This window comes from Cyanistes caeruleus, chromosome 28 (assembly GCF_971803275.1).
Source record: "Cyanistes caeruleus chromosome 28, bCyaCae1.hap1.1, whole genome shotgun sequence".
NCBI lineage: Eukaryota > Metazoa > Chordata > Aves > Passeriformes > Paridae > Cyanistes > Cyanistes caeruleus.
This window is the reverse complement of record NC_141728.1, coordinates 4,257,788-4,276,269: the sequence shown is the minus strand read 5'-3', so window position 1 is coordinate 4,276,269 and position 18,482 is coordinate 4,257,788. Positions and strand designations below refer to the sequence as shown.

The window sequence follows — 18,482 nt, the reverse complement described above, 5'->3', positions numbered from 1 at the left end:
TGAGTGCTGCTGAGCGAGTTCATGACCCGATCACGCTCCAGCCGGCACCGAGGGATTCTCGGGGAGCCCATCCAGCCGTGACCGTCTCCTCTGCTCACAACGTCCCCGGGAGAGAAAGGTAAGGTGCTTTATTTTGGTTTGGGTGCCTGCCAGTTAGATGCGGTGAAAGCTGCGCGTGGTTGGGCTAAAGGAATTCCTCTCGGTAATGCCCAGGCGCCGTCCATAAGACGACTGTGAAAGCATCGCAGGTTCAACATTTGGTGTATTGTAGTTGTGACATGGAGAAGGGTTTTGGGGTGCTATGCTCCCATACCAGGTACTTCTCCTTTGGGGTGCTTATTAGCACATTGGAAACAAGGTAATTTTGGGGAAGAATTACATAAGACTAAGTTAATTTTGGCGAGATCTCCCACAGAAAAAGACCCCAGCAACCCCGTCTCGTCTGTTGGTAGCTATAACCTCCTCTTCTCTCTCTTTACTTTGTTTTCCTTATCTCTCTCTCTCTCTCTCTCTCTCTCCTCTATCGCATAACCCTTGTTGTTGGCACTAAAATAAAGGTACATTATTGTTGTTATGATTTAAAGTGAAATCCCCTTGTGTCCTTTTTGCACTCTGAGATCAAACTAACCTGTCACGAGTCCCACTGGCGTTAGCGAATCGTGACGTTTAAATTGGAATCACGGACAGGATTTCTGACAGACAGAAGGGGCTGCAGGTTTGTTGTGCAGTCTGTATTAGGGGAAGGACGTTTTGCTCCAGCCGCACCCAGCCCGACACTCCCAAAAGAGTGAGCGGTGTCTAGAAAGCAAGGGGGGCGACTCGAATCTCCCACAAACTGCACACGCCGAGGTGAAAAGCACCCCACACTCACTTGAGGCTCTGTCTGCAGAATTTCATAAAAGATCTCTTAGTGCAAAAGGGCGGGAATGTTTTTGTTGTTGTGTGTATGAATTTTGACTGCTTGGTGTAGCAAAGAGACAAACTGAATTTTAAACTGAAGGAGTGCCTCCCAAGCAGATTTGGTCTTTTTACCCATACAGGGAAGCAAAAAGCAGTGTGTCTGTGTGTGTATAGTTTAAGTTAATACCTCCCTGTAGTGGTTTTTCTCTTTGTAAAAATGACTGAAAACAGCAGTGCAAAAGTTAAAACTGCATTTTATGCATGTTATGGTCTGTTAGCAAAACACAATGCCAGACCTTCTCCAGGAGGGAAAAGTTGGTGCTCAATAATTGGTTTAATTTGGAAAATGTGATTGATAGAATATGTTCTTTACAACATGAAAGAAAATTTAAACTGGGCAAAAATAAAACTATACTCTGCTCAGTTTTAGGAGCTTGTCTTACAGCAGCTATAGAAACTTGCTGTAAGTAAAGAAGTGAGGAAAAAGCTGCAATAGACTCCCTCCAAAACCTAGTTAAAATTTTGCAAAAACAATTGGATGAAGAAAGAAGTAAGATCAATCTGTTGCGAGCAGCCCTCCATAATAAAATTCAAAAAATGCTGACTTGCTAAAAGAAACAAGAGAGGGAAACCCCTCTCATTAATCAAATTTACCCTCAAAAAGAGCTAACTTGGATAAATTGTGGGGAACACTGCTGTCCTAGTTTGAAACTTTTAATTAAAACAGAATATAACTATATCAATGATAAGGATATCCATCCGCACATAGCCACTAAAAATAGAAAAAAAGAAAAAAAAAAGAAAAAAAAAGAAAAAGACAAAAAAATTATAGAAAAAAAAAAGAGAAAAGGAAAAAGGGAGTACGGGTGTCTCCCTCATGAGTCAGAGACAGAATACGTATTCCGAGTGTCTCACTGAAGGTGATCAAATTCGATTGAGAGAACAGGAATCCAGTGGGTACTGGGGACATGAAGTATTTTTAACAACAGGAGACAGACATAACCCATGGTCCCTAACTCAGCACACAGCTTATTGGGCAGAGGGCCTTAACCCCTTGGAAAGGGGGGACCCTATAGCTATAGTTTGTACCCCAAACCGACTACTGAAAAATATTCAGAAAGCTGTCTGCTTACAAATGATACACAAAAGAAAATTAATTGTTGGTTATGAATCACCAATGTTGTTACCTGTGAAAACTGAAATTATGGACCTGTAAAAAATCCCAGAAGGAAAAAAATCAGAGAAAGCTAAGGGTGTTAGATACATTGGTTCTCTTAATGAAAGCCCAAAAAAAGAGAAAACAAATCTCTAATCGCCAGTATTGGTGGTCACTAGAGATGAATGTGACTGCAGATGTAGAATATGAATCACTCAGTTGCAACAAATAGAGCATGGAGCACAGGAAGAGCAAAAGGATTTGACCACATGTTGGTTAGGCAAAATCTTCAAAGGATTAGGGTAGAATGTGAGTTTATGGATTAAATCTATCATTGAGAGTGTGATAATCTTACTAATTGTATTTTTAGCAATTTGGTTAGTTTACAGCATTTTAAAAGGAGAAATACAGAAGAAAACATCCTGGAACCAGAAAATAATAAAGGCACTGACAAGAGATCCACACCCTCCATCCTCTGGTTCTCCAGTTCGTGACAACATCCAGGACAGCGTTTACATCAATCAAGGATTCGAAGAACAGCAAGTATCAACTCAGAAACAAAGGACTCTATCAAGTGAAAACATTTGCACTTATAGTGAAGTGAAAATGCTTTCAAAGGGTGGAATGATAGTAAAAGGTTCTAAAATCTTAGAAAATTCGGAGACTTAGAAAGAAAGTTAGGTTTGGAAAGCCCTGGGAAAAGTAGGCCCTGAGAAATGTTAGGCCTTGTACTTGCTAAAGATCAGGTCAAACTGCACCTGTGAAATCAGTAGATGATAAATGATACAGTTGTTAGATGTGATCAGATATAATGATAGTTTAAAGAACATAAGGAACAATGTTAGGGGGCTGGGGAGGATTACGAGAAATCCATGCTTGGGTAAAAACAATGCTTACAATAGAACAATGTAAGTTTAATAATTAATATGTAAGTTGTATAATGATAGAGTATAAAACATGTTCAACTCAAAACCAAATTGGGTCAGATTTGGGTCTGTGTACACCTGACACCCAGAGCTCTTCAATAAAGAACTTTCATATAAACATTCTGTGGTTATGTGTGATCCTGAACGCTAACAGTGTCATGGTTGAAAGTTAAGTGTTATGAAAGAAACTTCAGATTAAATTAACTGCTGAATGGTTTAATTAGTCAATTACCTAAGACATCTGATCATTTGTTTTATACAATTGCCTTTTAAAAGTTTACAGTGTCTTAAGCATCTTATGGCTGCTATTCTTAAACCCCTTGCTTTGAAAATGACCTAAGAGACATCTTTCCAGATGAGGCCTAAGGCTCTGGCCAAGCCTTGACTTTACCTGGATAGAGAATTTACCAATAAACCCAGAAGTTTTCTGCATCAAAACAATATTCAGGTCAATTTGACTTGGCAATTAGTGAATTAATATAGCAGCTGGATTTTACAGTGGGCTTGGAAAATTGTTATCCGGACATGATTTTCCAATCTTCCATTGATTTATCAGCTGTGGCAGACTCTGGGATGAGAGTATATATTTCGTATATTCAGCAATTCATATTACAAATTATTCAGGTAAGTTTAATATTGCATAATATTAATTATGCATCTTCTTAATAAGTTTTTTATTTCTGTAAAAATGTTATTTCCTATGTGTATACATGTGCAAGTGTTTGATGGTTTTTCATTGTCATAACAAAAAAACCCAAATATCTTGCTTAATTACAAAACAAAATAAAAAGGGGGGGGAACCAAGGCTATGCCTCAGAAGTATTAAAACCTTATATACCTTAAATTTTTAGAAAAAGCGTAAAGATTTTATATCTATTACAAATAATTCTTGAACAGTCCTTTTTAAACAAGTCTGTTACAAAGCCAATTCCATCAATTATCAGGTATTGTTCTAACAGTACTCAAGCAAAGTTGAGAGAGAATTCTTTGGTTCCAGTCAAAACTTCAGAAGCAAGAAGATTAAAAATTCGTTTCAATTAATAATTTGGAGGAAAGTCTATGTTTGTGTATTCACAGGTTCAAAGCAGAAGTAACTTCCTAGCAAAGAACATGGAAACTCCTCAGCTGCAGAGACAAGCAGACAGCCCAAAGAGCAGAAGAGCGAGCACGCAGATGTGAACTGTATCAAGACACAGCTGACAGCTGAACAGCTTGGATCCCACACGCAAGAGCAATGGACTTTGGGTTTCAAGTGAAAGAGTGGGAAAATTAATATTGTAAAGCCTCATTTGTTAAAGCATGAGTGAAAGAAAAATAACCCTTCTTGAAAAGTAATCCAAGAAAAGATTTGGGTTGATTTTTTTTATTGTTTTTTTGAAAAAAGAGACGGGCAGATGTTGGAGTCTGAGATACAGAGTGTGTGCCCTTGTTTCTAATACTTAGTTCCAGGAGTCAAAAAAACACTGAATTTCATATGACATGAAATTCATGAGCATGTTTTCATGGTGATACATTAAAACAAATGTTAAAGTTAGATAGGAAAAGTATAAGTGTGTAGATTAGAAAGTTTCTTAAATCACTGGGTGAAAAAGTAGTTTAGGGAACAGGAGACAAGATGCAGGATTTAGGGTGTTGTCTCTTGTCCTTCTCCTTTCTTCTTCATGTTCTTCTCCGAGGGGTTTTTGGGTAGTAGTAAGTGATTGGGTAAAAATGCCGCAGCGCAGCGCACAGGTGTTGGGTCTTTGGGTCACTAAGAAAAATAATTTAGTTGGCATCTGTTAATTGGGTAAATGGACATATAAAAGACCTTGAAAAGGATCTTTGATAGCCATTTTACCCTTTTCTATCATAGTGCACATAGCTCCTTGTACCTTGTAATGCTGATTATAAAAGAATAATCAACTGAGACCGACCAAGAGAAAACTGCCTCCCTCTCATCAATCTTCAGTTCAAAGGGAAAAAGAACCTAATCCAAAAGTCCCTAATGAGACAGATAAGAAGCAGCTGTCAGTGAGAGACAACAGAAACAATGGGATGGATTCCACTAAAAGATCAAAGAGTCACTGAAAGAACACTATGAATTCCATAGAAGTTAAGAATTAAGAAGGGATTATGCATTGGGGGTGGGGGGGAAGGTATGGCAGGTATCAGGCGTTCCGGGCAGTCTGTACCTGTCAAGTACCTCAGCCTATGGGGAAAGAGGGAAGGGACAAGCGGCCGGGAATTAGGATAAAAAGGAGGCTGCGCCCTCCAAAAATTTGAGAGACCCCAGCGGAATGCCCCATGGCTTCTCCCTTTATCTGAATAAAAGAAAAAGGACTCCTTTGTCTCCTTTTTGGACATAAACCTCTGGCGTTTGTGGATTAATTTTCCTGACAATTGTTTCTAAAAATAACTTGAAGAACAGTTACAATTTAGTTAGCAAAAATCAATTCCATTTATTACAGTAACAATCTTTGTCAATTAGTGTAATTCCTATGTAATTTCTCGTTTCCCACATGCATTTTTCACCTGCTCTTACCTGGCCTTATCTCCCCTCAGGCCCCGCTCGTCCTCGCCGAGTCCGGCCCGCGCCGGGGCCGCGCCGGGCGCGCGCGGGGCCGAACGCAGCGCCCCCCTCAGGCCGTTGCGCCGCGGCCGTTGCGGCGCCAGTCGGAGACAGATCGGTGCCATGGCGGAGCTGCCGCTGCCCGCCGGACTCAATGCCAGCACCTTCCCCGCCAAGCTGTGGCGCCTGGTGAACAGCCCCCGCATCCGCTCCGTGCGCTGGGACAGCCAGGCCCAGGGCTTGCTCATCGACCGCTTCCTCTTCGAGCGGGAGCTGCTCAGCCCGGCCGGCGCCCACGGAGGGGGCGGCCAGGGGGCGGGGGCGGCCCCGGACTCCTTCAAAGCCACGCACTTTGGCAGTTTCGTGCGCCAGCTCAACCTCTACGGCTTCCAAAAGGTGCCGGCATGGCTTGGCTCAGCTGTGCCGGGCGATGCCGGGGCTTGGCTGCACTTTATGAACCCAAACTTCCGCCGCGACCGCCCCGAGCTCCTGCTCCGCATCAAACGCCTGACCAGGGCCAACAGGCAGAGACTGGCGGCGGGGCTGGAGGTGCGGAGCCGCCAGCCCAGCCGCCTCCAGCGGTTCCCCACGGAGCGGTCGCTGCCCGCCTTCCCCAGCGGGCAGCCGCCCAGAGCCGGTGAGACGGGGTGGGAGCTGCGGGCGCGGAGGGAGGCGTGGGCTTTGGCCGTGGGCGCTGCCCGGCCGGGCAGGAGCGGCCCCTGCCCGTGCTGGGGCTGCTCAGCGCTGCTGCCCCGGCCGGCACAGGGGCTGTCCTTGGGCAAGGCAGCTGTGCCGGCAGGGCCCGGGAGCTGTGCCGGGCTGCCGGGGGCTGCGGGACAGTCCCGCCGCGCCTGCGCTCGCCACACGCTGGCCCGCTCGGCCGGCAGCCGGCCCGGCCCTGTGCCGTGGCTGGCGCTGCTCATTGCGCGGCCCTGGGACGCTCGGGGAGCTCGCCGGGAGTGCGGCTGAGCCGAGGGCTTGGGCGTGCTCAGCCCCAGCGGGAGAGGAAGCCTCCTGTCCCATTTGGAGCAGAGGGGAGAAGAGCTGGCACTTGGGTTTCTGGCAGCTGCCTCCTGCCAAGGCTTGAACGGATAGGGGAGAGCTCAGTAGACAGGGAGCTGCTTGTTGCAAAGTGAATAAAATCCCATACACCCGTGTGTGTAGAGTTGTTTATTTCAGTGCTGGAGGTGAGGAGGATTTCTCCTCCTCATTCATCCACCTTTGTCAATTGCTCTGGTATATATTTAGTAATTATTGCTTGGTGTTACTATGTCATTATAACATATGGAACTAATAGACACAGTATATTATACACTCTGGAACGAATTTACATAGTATAATCTCATGGCTATAGATAGTTCTTTTTCACTGTGCTCACGCCTCCCCAATTTGGGAGTCGTTGGGGGTCTTTGACGAAGGCTTCCAAAGTCATCTTTGCATCTGAACTTTTCAACTTTGTCTTCAGAGCATGCACAGCTACGGTGTTCCTTGGTCTGTCTGGTCCTAACCAGTCTTAGTGCTTTATTTTGTGGCTAATTGGCTTGACGTTTGCTAATTTTTCACTAGTGCTATACTTACCTATCTCTGAAACTGACCACCTGGTGAGATTTTCTTTTTTTTTTCCCCTCTCTCCAGCACTGAGCAACCAGTTAACCATATACTAGGCACTACAATGCATAGAAAAACATCTATATCAGGTTAAATAGATCCATGAAGTTATGATTCAGGTTCTGTTGATATCTGGTGATACTGATCTGTCAGGTTCTATTGATATCTTATTAGTCAACCTATAGAAGCAGCTTGTAAGTTTGACTTAAGTTCTATAGGCATCAAACCCCCCAAGACATGTGGTGATATTTTTCTTTCTCACCCTGTTTTGGGAGGAGGTGAGCTTTTGTCTTCCCTGCCAAAAGCACACTTGCTGCCAAGGGAAACACAGCTGAGGAGCAGGAGTGACCCAGCCTTCCCTTTGCTTCCTTTCTTCTTCCCTCCCTGCTGCACAGCTCCCTTGCTCCAGAAGCGCGATGCTGCCTCACCTGAGGATTCAGAGCTGCCTCCAGGCCCTTGCAGGAGAAGTGCAGCTGCTCAGGAGAGTGAGGCTTCCCCAGCACCTGCCAAGAAAGTCTGTGCCACCTCTGCACTTGCTGGGGCTTCACCAGTGGAACCATCAAGAGAGCTCATCCAGAGATTTAATCTCCGCAAGCTCACGGTTCCACTGGTTCGCCTGGACCTGAAACGCCATCCTGAGCTCATGGTTCGCCTCACTGCAGTCGACCCTGAAGCTGCTTGCAGGGCCCTTGGACAGAGCAACAGCTGCTCATCTTCTCAGCAGCACAGCCCAGCCTGCCACCCATCAGGTAGGGAAAGAGTTTCTACCCTTCCTTTTCCAATAGCTCCTGGCAACTGAGCCTTTCAAGTGTTTTCCCTGAGTCCTCTGTCATGGCTAGATCTCAAGTGACAATCACGGAGAAAGTGTACTAGGAAGTGGGACTGTGAATGCCAAAGGATTCTCTGCTCTTCCTGTCCTTCCTGCAGATGTGGAGGTTGTTGTGGGCATTTTCCAGACAGCCTGCCTGCTGAGGTGCAAGGGCAAGGTGAAAAATATTGCCCGACAGACAAGTGGTCAGTGTTAGGTGAACTCCCCTGTTTCTTGGAATGAAGTCCCACTAGGACGGTGATAGGATATTGCAGATATTTCAGACTGACTGGCCTGCAAATCAGGCCATGCCACTGAAATGAGCTCTGTGTGCCTCAGAACAGCTGCAGCTGCAGAACATGGCCTCACCTACAAGGTTGCTTTTCGAATAAACTCCCAGTTGAATTTCTCAGTGTGTGCCTGAAGATGCGGGCTCTTCTTGGGTGAATGCACGTTCTGTGGCCTTCTGTGTTGAGAAACTCAAGCAGCCAAATGTAAAAGCTGCTGGGGAGATAGGGAAGGCTGTGATTCTAAAGTTGTTGTGTGCCTTTGGAGCAGAAGGGAGAAGAGCTGGCAGCTGGCTTTCTGGCAGTTGCCTCCTGCCCAGGAATGGCAGCGGAACACTTTTCCCAGACAGATGAATAAGTACGGGAGAGCTGAGTAGACAAGGAATTGGTTGTTGCAAAGCTTCAGAACATGAGAAGGGAATTTTCTCCTTCTCACCCTACTTGGGAGGATGGGAGCTTCTGTCTTCCTTGGGAGAAGTACAGTTGCTGCCAAGGGAAACAGAGCTGAGGAGCAGGAGTGACCCAGCCTTCCCTTTGCTTCCTTTCTTCTTCCCTCCCTGCTGCACAGCTCCTTGGTGCCAGAAGCGCAGTGCTGCCTCACCTGAGGATTCAGAGCTGCCTCCAGGTCCTTCCAGGACAAGTCCAGATCCTCAAGGGCGTGAAGCTTCCCCAGCACGTGCCAAGAAAGTGTTTGCTACATCTGGACTTGGGGTTTCATCAGGCCAGCCAGGCACACACAAATTTCAATCCCAGCCAGAGCTCATGACTCCACCATTTCCTGCGCACCATCAAAGCACTTCTGTGGCCTCTCCAGAGAGCAGCAGCTGCACTTCTCCAGAGCAGCACTTGCCAGCCAACATCCCATCAGGTACGGAATGTGTTTCTCCCCTGGCTTTTCAGAAAGATCACAAAAAGTGACTGAAGTATTTTGCCGCGGTGCTCTGTCATGTGTCCATGTGATTGTGACAATCAGGTGTCAAGGGTACTAGGAAGCAGGATCATGAATATCAAAACAATCTCTGTCTGCTTTTCCCATCCTTGCTGCAGATTTGGAGGATGTTCTGGCCATTTTCCAGGCAGCCTCTGTGTAGAGGTCAAAGGGCAAGGCAAAAAACATTTCTCCACAACTGGTCGGTGTCAGGTGAACTCCCATTTTTCTTTGGATGAAGCCAAACTAGGACTCTGATGGGATATTGCAGAGTTTACAGATTGTCTTTTGTTGAGATGAAATACAAGGGATGGGACCACCGTGCTTTGAGATGATTTATTGCTTAAGTAGCCCAATAAGAGATCAGTCCTGAGGCGTGAGATTTACAGGCAACAAGTCAACCACAGCTCAGGAAGTTACGAGTTCCTTCTCCGCATGGCAATATATAACTTTTTAGTCCAGTAGACAGTTGACACCAAGTTTGTTTTCACTTATTAAGCTCTTATCACCTTTACTTGATTTTGCCACACTGCGTCTGTCTTTTAACCAACAAGCTCACAGGTCACGTATTCACACACACTTCTGTAACAGTTCCTAGATCTCTAACTTACTTTATAAATCACACTATTACACTTTATACCTCCAACTATTTTACTTCATAGAATTTCTTACTTACTCTAGGCATATTCTTACTTACAACTGTAAGAACAATGGTTTAGAATTACTCTACCTAATGTCTGTGTACTTTCATCACTCCATCAATCCAGGCTTTTTCTAAGGCTGCAGATTTTCCATTTCCAACAGTCTCTCCCGCAAATAATGCTATGAAATTTCAGTGCCCGCTGTGAGTCCCCAGAACAGTTGCAGCTGCAGACCATGGCCTCACCTCCATGGTTGCTCCTTAGAATAAACTCGCAGTTGAAGTTTAGCATGTGTATCTGCACCTCTGGCCTCTTCCTGGGTGAATGCACTTTCTGTGGTCTTTTGTGATGAGAAACTCAAGCAGCCAAATGCCAAAGCTGCTGGGAAGATGCAAAAGGCTGTGATTCAAGGTGATTATTTCTGTGTGTATGTCTAGATCAGTTTCACAAGCCATACTTTAATCTATGTACACGTTGATTAGGATAATACTTTTGAAGGGGAAGAGCTCACTCTTCCAATTCCCTGGGAAGTTTTTAATACCTTTCTGGAGTTGAGGTTGCTGTGCGCTTCCTGTGATGTTTGATCCAAGGCAGCAATAAAGCTCTGCGTCCCAAAGCCTCATTTTGGAGCCTCACCCATGTTTTTTGGATTCTTCCAGCTGCCCTGGGCACTTCAGTCCCCAGTGCTCCAGCTGGCAGTGCTGGTTATGCAGCATGGAGAGCCCCAAGCTGGGTCTGGAGTACTCCTGGGGAAGAGGAATTGCCACCGCTGGATCTGGACCTTGTTCTGGAGACACTGGAGGAGATGCTTTCACCATCTGTGCCTGAAAGGTCTCCCTCTGCTCAGGTAACTCCATTGGACAGGGATGAAAGGGGCTGGAGGGAGAGCTTCTGAATGTTGTTGCATGGCTGAGAAGCAAAGGCTTCTTGAATTCAGCTGGGAATGGACACGGAAGGATTTGCGTGTTCAAGCAAGATTTGCTAAGGAAGAGGGAATGAAAAGGGGGAATAGCCCTTAAGTGAGGATGAGAGGTGTTTGCCAGGTTTGGATGCTCCTTTTTCTGGAAAGAACTGCCCATATCTTATTGGCAAGCGTGATGACCATTTGTCTTCTGCAAACTCCCGCGTATATACCAGTTTTCAAAAGCAATTTGTTGGTGCACAGAAGGAAATCTGGCAGGCTCTGATTGTATCCCTGCAGAATCTATTGGTTGATCTTTGCGTTTCCTTCTTTCTGTTTTTCTTTTCAGGTCAATGCTAGTGTTGCCTGTGGCTCTTCAGGAGGGGAGGCTGTGAACAAGGCTGCAGCAGAGGGAGCTTTGCCTGCTTGCGGGAGCCGTGTGAACGTTTGCCAGGAGCCCGAGGAGCTTGGTAAGGAGTGAGCCCAGCGTGGTTTAGAGAGATGGGAGACAGCTGCTCTGAGCCTGCCTCTGACAGGAAGGGAGATCAGAAGAGTTGAGTTCTTCTCTCAAGCAGGGTTGGTGCTTCCTGGTGCCTTTAGTTCCAATCCTGCACTGGCACAAGCTCCCCGAGCCCTGCCCCTCCATGCTTTTCCAGAGGCTCTGACACCGAGTCCTCTGCTGTGGCAAGAGAGCCGGCAAGAAACCTGAGCTGGTGGCAGTTGTGTCACCAAGCTGCGTGTCCCAATTGGTTCCCAGCTCACAGCAGCCTTCAGCTTCAGCCACTGCAGTGAGGACTGACGTCTCTGCGTCAGCCCAGAGAAAGAACAAGGCTGGGCTTCTTTGTGGCACCTGGCACTGTCTGTGTTTCAAGATCTCGGGGGTGCCATTTGCACTGGGAGTGTTCTGAATTGATTGGCGTACTTCAAAACTTCACACACTGGAAAACTTGGAAGGATCCCTGTTCTTGAAAGAGCAGGCTTCAAATTCTCAAGTTGAGAGTGTGCCTTTCAGGCCATCTTTGACAGCCTTTGCTAGCAGGACAGTTTACTTGCAAAGGGAAAGCTACACGGAGGCCAGCATTGACTGAGAGTTGCCTTTCCTTGCCAGATATCCACGTGATCTACCTGGCCAGAAGGGCTGCCCTGCGTGGGAAGAAGGATCAGAGGGAGAGCCTGTGACCATCGGGCAGGTGGCATCCCTCTGTTTATAGATATAGTTATAGATTTTTTATCTTGATTTATTTATCCATATAGTTACAAGTATAGATTGATAGAGTTGTATTTATAGGTGTATCTATTTCTACATCTGTAGAGTTTGTATCTATAATTAGTTATGCATGTGATAGGATTTTATTTCTATGTATACAGTTAGATTTATAGATTTTCAAATTTACATTTCTATATGTAAAGCGTAACATTTCTATGTGCATGCAGTTCCATTTCTAAATGTGCATAGTCCTTTAGTTAGAGCTCTATGGATGTAGAGCTCCATAGATTGAGCTGTGTAGGCTGCATTTTTGCCTCTTTCCCCCTTGGCTGCCTTTCTCACCTCTTGTTTTTCCTGCTGTGCCCCTTGTGTCCCCCTGTGCTGGGTCCGAGCTGGGGCCGGGCCAGGCGGAGCAGCAGTTGCAGCCCTGGCTGTCCCTGGAGCGGTGGGAGCTGCCGCTGGCCCCAGGCACTGTCCTGTGAGGAGGTGCTGAAGGACGCTGAGACTGAGGGGGCTGAGGAGGCGCTGATGCTGAAGGGACCTTGCAAACCTTGAGGTGTGAGGGGCACTGAGGGCTGTGGGGGAGCAGAGGGCCATGGTGGCACGGAGGTGACAGAGGCACGGGCTGAGGGCTGTGCCGGCTCTGAGGGGACACAACGGCTCAGAAGGGACTGAGCGGGGGGAGAGGCCTGGGAGAGGCCCAAGAAACTGAAGAGGGGGCTGGGGCTTTGCCGAGAGGACGGCGGGGCTGAGGGGATGGAGGGGGCCAGGAGGGAGCACACAGAGCTCAGGGACTGCAGCTCTGCCAGGCCTTGCAACCAATTCCAGAGCCTCCACTTTTGCCACCACAGCTGTGCTGAAGAGCTTGAGGACAGGCAGACACTGAGAGGAGCCAGCAGGGAGAAGCTGAAGGCCTGGAGCAAGAGCAGTGAGCAGGGATGTGCTGGGGCCACGCGAGAGCCTGGGTGAGGCCCCAGGGCTGGTGAGGCCGGGCAGGGCTGAGGGTGGCGTGGGCTTTGGCCGTGGGCGCTGCCCGGCCGGGCAGGAGCGGCCCCTGCCCGTGCTGGGGCTGCTCAGCGCTGCTGCCCCGGCCGGCACAGGGGCTGTCCTTGGGCAAGGCAGCTGTGCCGGCAGGGCCCGGGAGCTGTGCCGGGCTGCCGGCAGATGCGGGACAGTCCCGCCGCGCCTGCGCTCGCCACACGCTGGCCCGCTCGGCCTGCTTGTTCTTGCCAACCCTCCTGGGGAGGCTCGGAGATTTTCGCTTCCCTGCTGGAAGTGCAGCTGCTGCCAAGGGAAAGGTCCCAGCACTGACTCGCTCTTCCCTTTGCCTCCCAGATGTCCCATCTGCTGTCCCTGTCCAGGAGAGCTGCTCTGCATGGGAGGAAAAGACTGAGGGAGAGGCTTTGAAGATGGAGCGGCTGGGATCCCTCTGATTATATTATATGTATATATATATTGTATGAAATATATAATATTTAATCTGTATTTCCATCTGTAGATTGTTATATATGTATATATAGAGATATTTAGTTAATTTTAACGTGGATGAAGTGGTATAGTTGTATAATTCTATCAAACGAATTCTTAGTACAGGGTTATTTAGAAGGAGACAATGATATTTTTGTATTTCTGTATGGGCTGTAAGCTTAAAATAATCTGTAATAAATTAAGTTGTTAAATATCTCATTTATTTTTGTCTATAGTGACTTGTTGAGGTTAGCAATAAGTTTTTGCTAACTGAAGTTCGTATTTGTATATTTTTATGTGCCATTGTTGTGCTAATATAATAAATGACTTTTTTTCAACTTAATGGAGATTTTGATAGTTGTGTATTGTCAGTGCAGGTGTAGCAATTTGTAATAAATGACATTTTTCAACTGAAATTGATTCATGTGTATTTGTAGCTCAGCTGTGCAGCTGCAGCAATCTGCAAGCAATGACATTTATCAGCTGAGATGGGTGGTTTGTGATTTGTGCTCTCCAAAGCAATGGGCAGATGGAAATGCCCTGACGCTGGAGGATTTTGGTGATGAAAATCTCCAGCCACGCCCAGCACATGCCCCACTTGCGCTCAGGCTGGGCAAGGAAAGCGCAGATTTGGGCTGGCAGCAGAGCCACACGTTGGCTCAGAACTCGCTGCACAGGCCTGCTGAGAAAACTCTGGGACTCTGCTGCGCGTACAACTCCAAGCAGGAGGCAGCGGGGCAGGAGAAAGCATTCACAATGAAAATACAAAGAGAAATTGTGTCCAAACAGATGTGAGGGTACTCTGGGAGTTGGATCAAATGCTCTAACTCACCACTGCCTGGGCTCATCTTCAGCAAAACTGGTTTGTTAAAAGCTGAACACCTTCCAGGAAAGAGAGATTGCACTTTCCCCTTCAGTTGCCTTGCTGTGTGAGTGGAAGGTGTCCTTCCCACAGGGAATTTTTGCCCTTCAGCACCTCCCTCACTCCCATGAAATCAAAGATTATGTGCTACCGTGTGGCACCAAAAAGGAAAATAGCCCTGACCTGGTGACAGTGTGTGCAAAGTCTTCCCTCCTCCTGTCCCCACATGGCACAAACTGAACCATCCCCTTGCTGTCCAAACTGCACCTGAGCTGAGTGAGGGCTTCAGGAGCTCAGGAGGGTGCAACACCAGCACAGGTGGGAAGGTTTTGCAAAGCTTCCTAAGCATCAGTGAATTTTGGCTTTGCCGCTCTTCCCCTGCAATATTGTCCTACTCATGAACGGGCTTGGAGGACACCGTGCCGCCAGCTCCCGCAAGTGAAGTTTGTTTTCTTCAGGGCTTGAATGGATGAAAATGCAAATGGTTCTTTTTAGAGTGAAATTTGGGGTTTGGTGCAGCTGGGTGAGGTCTGTTATTTGCTATGGAAAGTAGAGGAAAAGCTTTAAATTCCCAACAGAAGCTGCCTGCCAGCCCACACAGAGACCTGAATGAGGCCCAGGTGTGCTTGCTGCACGCTGGTCCAAGGGAAAAGCTGGAACAAAGTCCCCTTTGATTGGAGATTGAGCTGCTGTCCCGATGGGACACTTGTGCTTGGCTTCTTTTTCCCCCTTGGACTGAGACTGATGAGAGAGAGGCAGTTTTCTCTTGTTTGGACTCGGTTGTTTATTCTTCTTTTATCTGCATTACATGCATACAAGGTACAAGGAGCTACGTGCACTAAGATATAGAAAGGTGCCAAATGGCTAACAAAGATCTTCAAGGTTTTTTATATGTCCATTTACCCAATTAACAAATGCCAAGTCAATTATTTTTCTTAGTGACCCAATGACCCAACACCTGCTCACTGCACTGCGGCATTCTTTATCCAATCACTTACTACTACCCAAAAACCTCTAGAAGAAGAAGATGGAGATGAAGAAGGCAAAGGAGACAACGCCCTAATTCCTCCATCTTGCCTCTTCTTTCTTAAACGAGCTTCAACCTTCAAGTTGAATTTTCTCACCCAGTGACTTAAGAAAACTTTCTAATTGACACACTTGCACTCCTAGTTTTTCTATTGAACTGTAACAGTTGTTTTCATGGTGTTCTATGAAATGCAGTGCTTTCCTGGATGTCAGAGCCAGCTATCAAAGGGAAGGGCACACACTCTGTGCCTCTGACTCCAAGGAGCCTCTATGTAGTGCTGTCTCCGGGGCTGTTTGTGGGAAGACACGGTAATGCAGGCAGAAACTGTGACTGGGTGAGTTCCAACAGCAAGCTGCTCCTCCAGAGTAAGGGACGAGGCCAGCCCGAAAGCCTGAAAGGTGTTGTGGCTACTGGAGAAGGCTGTCCTTGTGCAGGGCTGGCATTCAAAGGGGACCTTCCCACCTTGTGCTGCTGACAAAGGGCAGCTGGCGGCCTTCCACAAAACACTTCTTTTGTGCAGCTCTTTGAGATGTTCCAGCCAACAACAATTCCTGCTGCTCACACCAGCCCCTTCCCAAGCAGGAGGAGTTTTGGAAAGGCAGCCTGACAGTTCTCTTAGGCAAGAGAACAAAATCCTCAGCTGAGTGTCACCAAGTCTCTGTCAGAAGCGGCATCCTCAGTCCCTTATCTCTTGTTGTTGTCTCAGCCATGGAGGAAGTGGCAGGACATCACTGATCCTGGAAGGGAAAGCGGAAGGAGGAAAGGCAGGAGCTGTCCCTGGGGCCTTGGGAGCATTGAGAGCCATCCAAAATAGGAGCTCTGCTGGCTTGTGAAGATAGGAGTGACCAAGGCAGCAATGCTCTGTGTGAGACTGGAGCCATCTGGGAATAGGAGCATGGAAATAGGACCTTGTAAAACAAGGAAAAAGGTGCCCTTGGCTATTTGCCAAAGCTTGGGCAGGCTCTGAGCCACCTGACCTAGTGGAAAGTGTCCCTGCCCATAGCAGAGGGGCTAGATCTAGAGGGTCTTGAATGTCCCTTCCAACTCAAGTTCCTCTCTGAGTCTCAATTACAAGCCCATCATGACAAAGAGAACACAGCCAACTTGGCTCCCTCCACCACATTATTGGAGGTTTCTGTAGTCTTGTGTTGAAGACTAGTTTGTATCTGGAGAGATTTTCATGGTCCTGCAGTATTTATGTGTGACTTTCCCTGGTTCAGTGCCCCAAAAGATGCCAGAACAGGTGATTTGCACAATAGCCAAGCACAGAGCTGGTTAAGCTGCCTGTGAATCTGATGGCAGAAGTGTATTCATGGTACTGCAGTGTTTCCCCTGTACAGGTGATATTTGGTTTTCATCCTGAATATGCAATGTTCATGTCCAATGCTTATAGATGCATAAAGACTGGCTTTAAATCCTTGTTCCTTCTTCACACGGGGATATGTAATCCATCAGAAATATTTAACAAGGAGCCATATTAGGTTTGGGCTTGATGGGATGGGTTGTTTAAAGTGTACAATGAGTAATGGTGTCACTAACAAACAGCACTCTTGTTAATTCAGGTTTGTCCTTTCTCAACCCGATTGCATAGAAATCACTTCTTTACAGCAGACTCTAAGTGAAATTCCTTCATACAGCTGAGAATTGTCAATTCAGGCTAATTCAAGGGGGAGTTTCCTGTTCTTGTGAAAAGACAATCCAGATAACCTTTTGGCTGTACATCTTGGAGGAGGCTGTGCAGTTAAGAATGAAAAGACATTTCTTTGAAGAAGTATCTTGAAAGAGCTTTTTGTATTATCAGAAGCAGCTACACTGATATTGACCTCCACAACGAAAAATGCACAACCATTCATGTGTCTTCATCTGGCCACAATTCAGAGCTGCAACTACAAAATCTCATCCAGTATGTTGCTATACTGTAAACAAGGAAGGAGAGCAGGAATACCAACATTTCTCATCAGTCTTTTGGCTTGGAAAGACCATGGAATTGATGCTCCCTTAGCTGTCAGCCTAAACTCTGCTGTGCAAACCTTAGGTCTATGTTGGACCTTAGAAACTTCTTGAGCACCAACTTGGGTGCAAGGTTGGTATAAAACCCTTGAGGCATCCCCCTGATTTAGTGTGATAGAACTTCACTGTTCCAGCACAGAATTTACTTGACTTGCTCCTGCAAGTCATTTGCATGGTGGAAGTGAAATCAGTGCCGTGCTATCTGGATGTGGTGGCACTTCACACCCATCCTGATAGACAACAGGGAAACATCTTTGTTTCTATTATACCATTCCATCTAAGTCTCTGGTTTGAGAGCAAAAGGAAAAGAAAGGGCTTTGTCCAGTGGGCTGGCTAGAAGAAACCTCTAGAACCAGCAATTCATTAGTGGTCGCTACTGACTTGGGCATATTGGAATTCGATTCCCTGGAGTGGTATGGATTGGATCAAGAAGGGGGAAGAGGGAAACTGAGATCAAAGGCACAAGTGCTTCTAACTGAGTGTTGGTGAACAAACAATGTACCCTGTGATGCTGATGCAGTCCAAGGATCAGGGTGGGATGCCTTTAAGAGAAAATCTGCAGCTGATTCCAGCCATGGATCCCCTGAAGGATAGCCCTGCTGCCGAGAAGATGAACTCCCTCGCCGCAGGCCGCAACCCTGTGGGCATAGGCAGAGGCACAGGAGTACATGTGTGGGGAACCCTGGTGGTTCTGAGTCTGATCATGGGCAGAACTATCAGTCTGCTCTCCAGGAGTTACCCCAGCGTTGAGAAGCAAAGCTCAACCCAAGACTGTAGGTAGTGTTTTAAAAACACCCTGGAAAAACAAAGGCTCACAGAAGCCCTGGCATATGGCACACACTAGGACTGCAAAATGGGCAGCAAAATAGGGGAGTGTGAGCATAACCACACTCGGTATCAAATGTGCCAAATCAAAAAAAGAGTAACCTGCCATGACCCAAGAGTGACACCTAAAAATCGGTGGTTAGAGGTGCAATCTACAGCAGAAAGGAAGAAAATCCTGGCCCATGCATGACACAAATGAGCTGCTGGATTAGAGCCTGTTGTTCCCACTTGGAACAAATGTGACCATGCAGTATGGATCAGAGGGAGAATGGAATCAATGCTTATGGCACATTCCCAAATTAGTGCAATATGCTATCAGCACAGCCAACCAAAAGTGTGTAGGATGGGAGGGAAAACGTATTGGGTTGGAGAAAATCTGAA

General features: G+C 46.8%; 3 protein-coding genes across 5 annotated transcripts in view; 1 reads left to right on the top strand and 2 right to left on the bottom strand.

Annotated features, from left to right (window-relative positions):
• The window catches only part of LOC147649073 (uncharacterized), a 219,371-nt gene that overhangs the window by 101,803 nt on the left and 99,086 nt on the right, over positions 1-18,482 (bottom strand). The gene's annotated exons all lie outside the window — the stretch shown is intronic.
• Positions 1-18,482, bottom strand: part of LOC147649075 (uncharacterized) — a 165,466-nt gene that overhangs the window by 109,064 nt on the left and 37,920 nt on the right. The gene's annotated exons all lie outside the window — the stretch shown is intronic.
• The window catches only part of LOC111944392 (uncharacterized), a 132,523-nt gene continuing 119,625 nt past the window's right edge, over positions 5,585-18,482 (top strand). Inside the window, exons 1-8 of one of the 3 annotated variants that reach the window (XM_086865031.1) lie at positions 5,600-6,167; positions 7,534-7,887; positions 8,802-9,101; positions 10,462-10,649; positions 11,053-11,173; positions 11,812-12,466; positions 12,762-12,875; positions 13,246-13,793. In XM_086865031.1, coding sequence (XP_086721157.1) covers positions 5,654-6,167; positions 7,534-7,887; positions 8,802-9,101; positions 10,462-10,649; positions 11,053-11,173; positions 11,812-11,882 — 1,548 coding nt within the window. In that variant the 5' untranslated portion in view covers positions 5,600-5,653 and the 3' untranslated portion in view covers positions 11,883-12,466; positions 12,762-12,875; positions 13,246-13,793. Of the gene's footprint in view, positions 6,168-7,533; positions 7,888-8,801; positions 9,102-10,461; positions 10,650-11,052; positions 11,174-11,811; positions 12,467-12,761; positions 12,876-13,245; positions 13,794-18,482 lie in introns of those variants that run through there. The other 2 variants (XM_086865033.1, XM_086865032.1) reach the window with 2 other exon arrangements.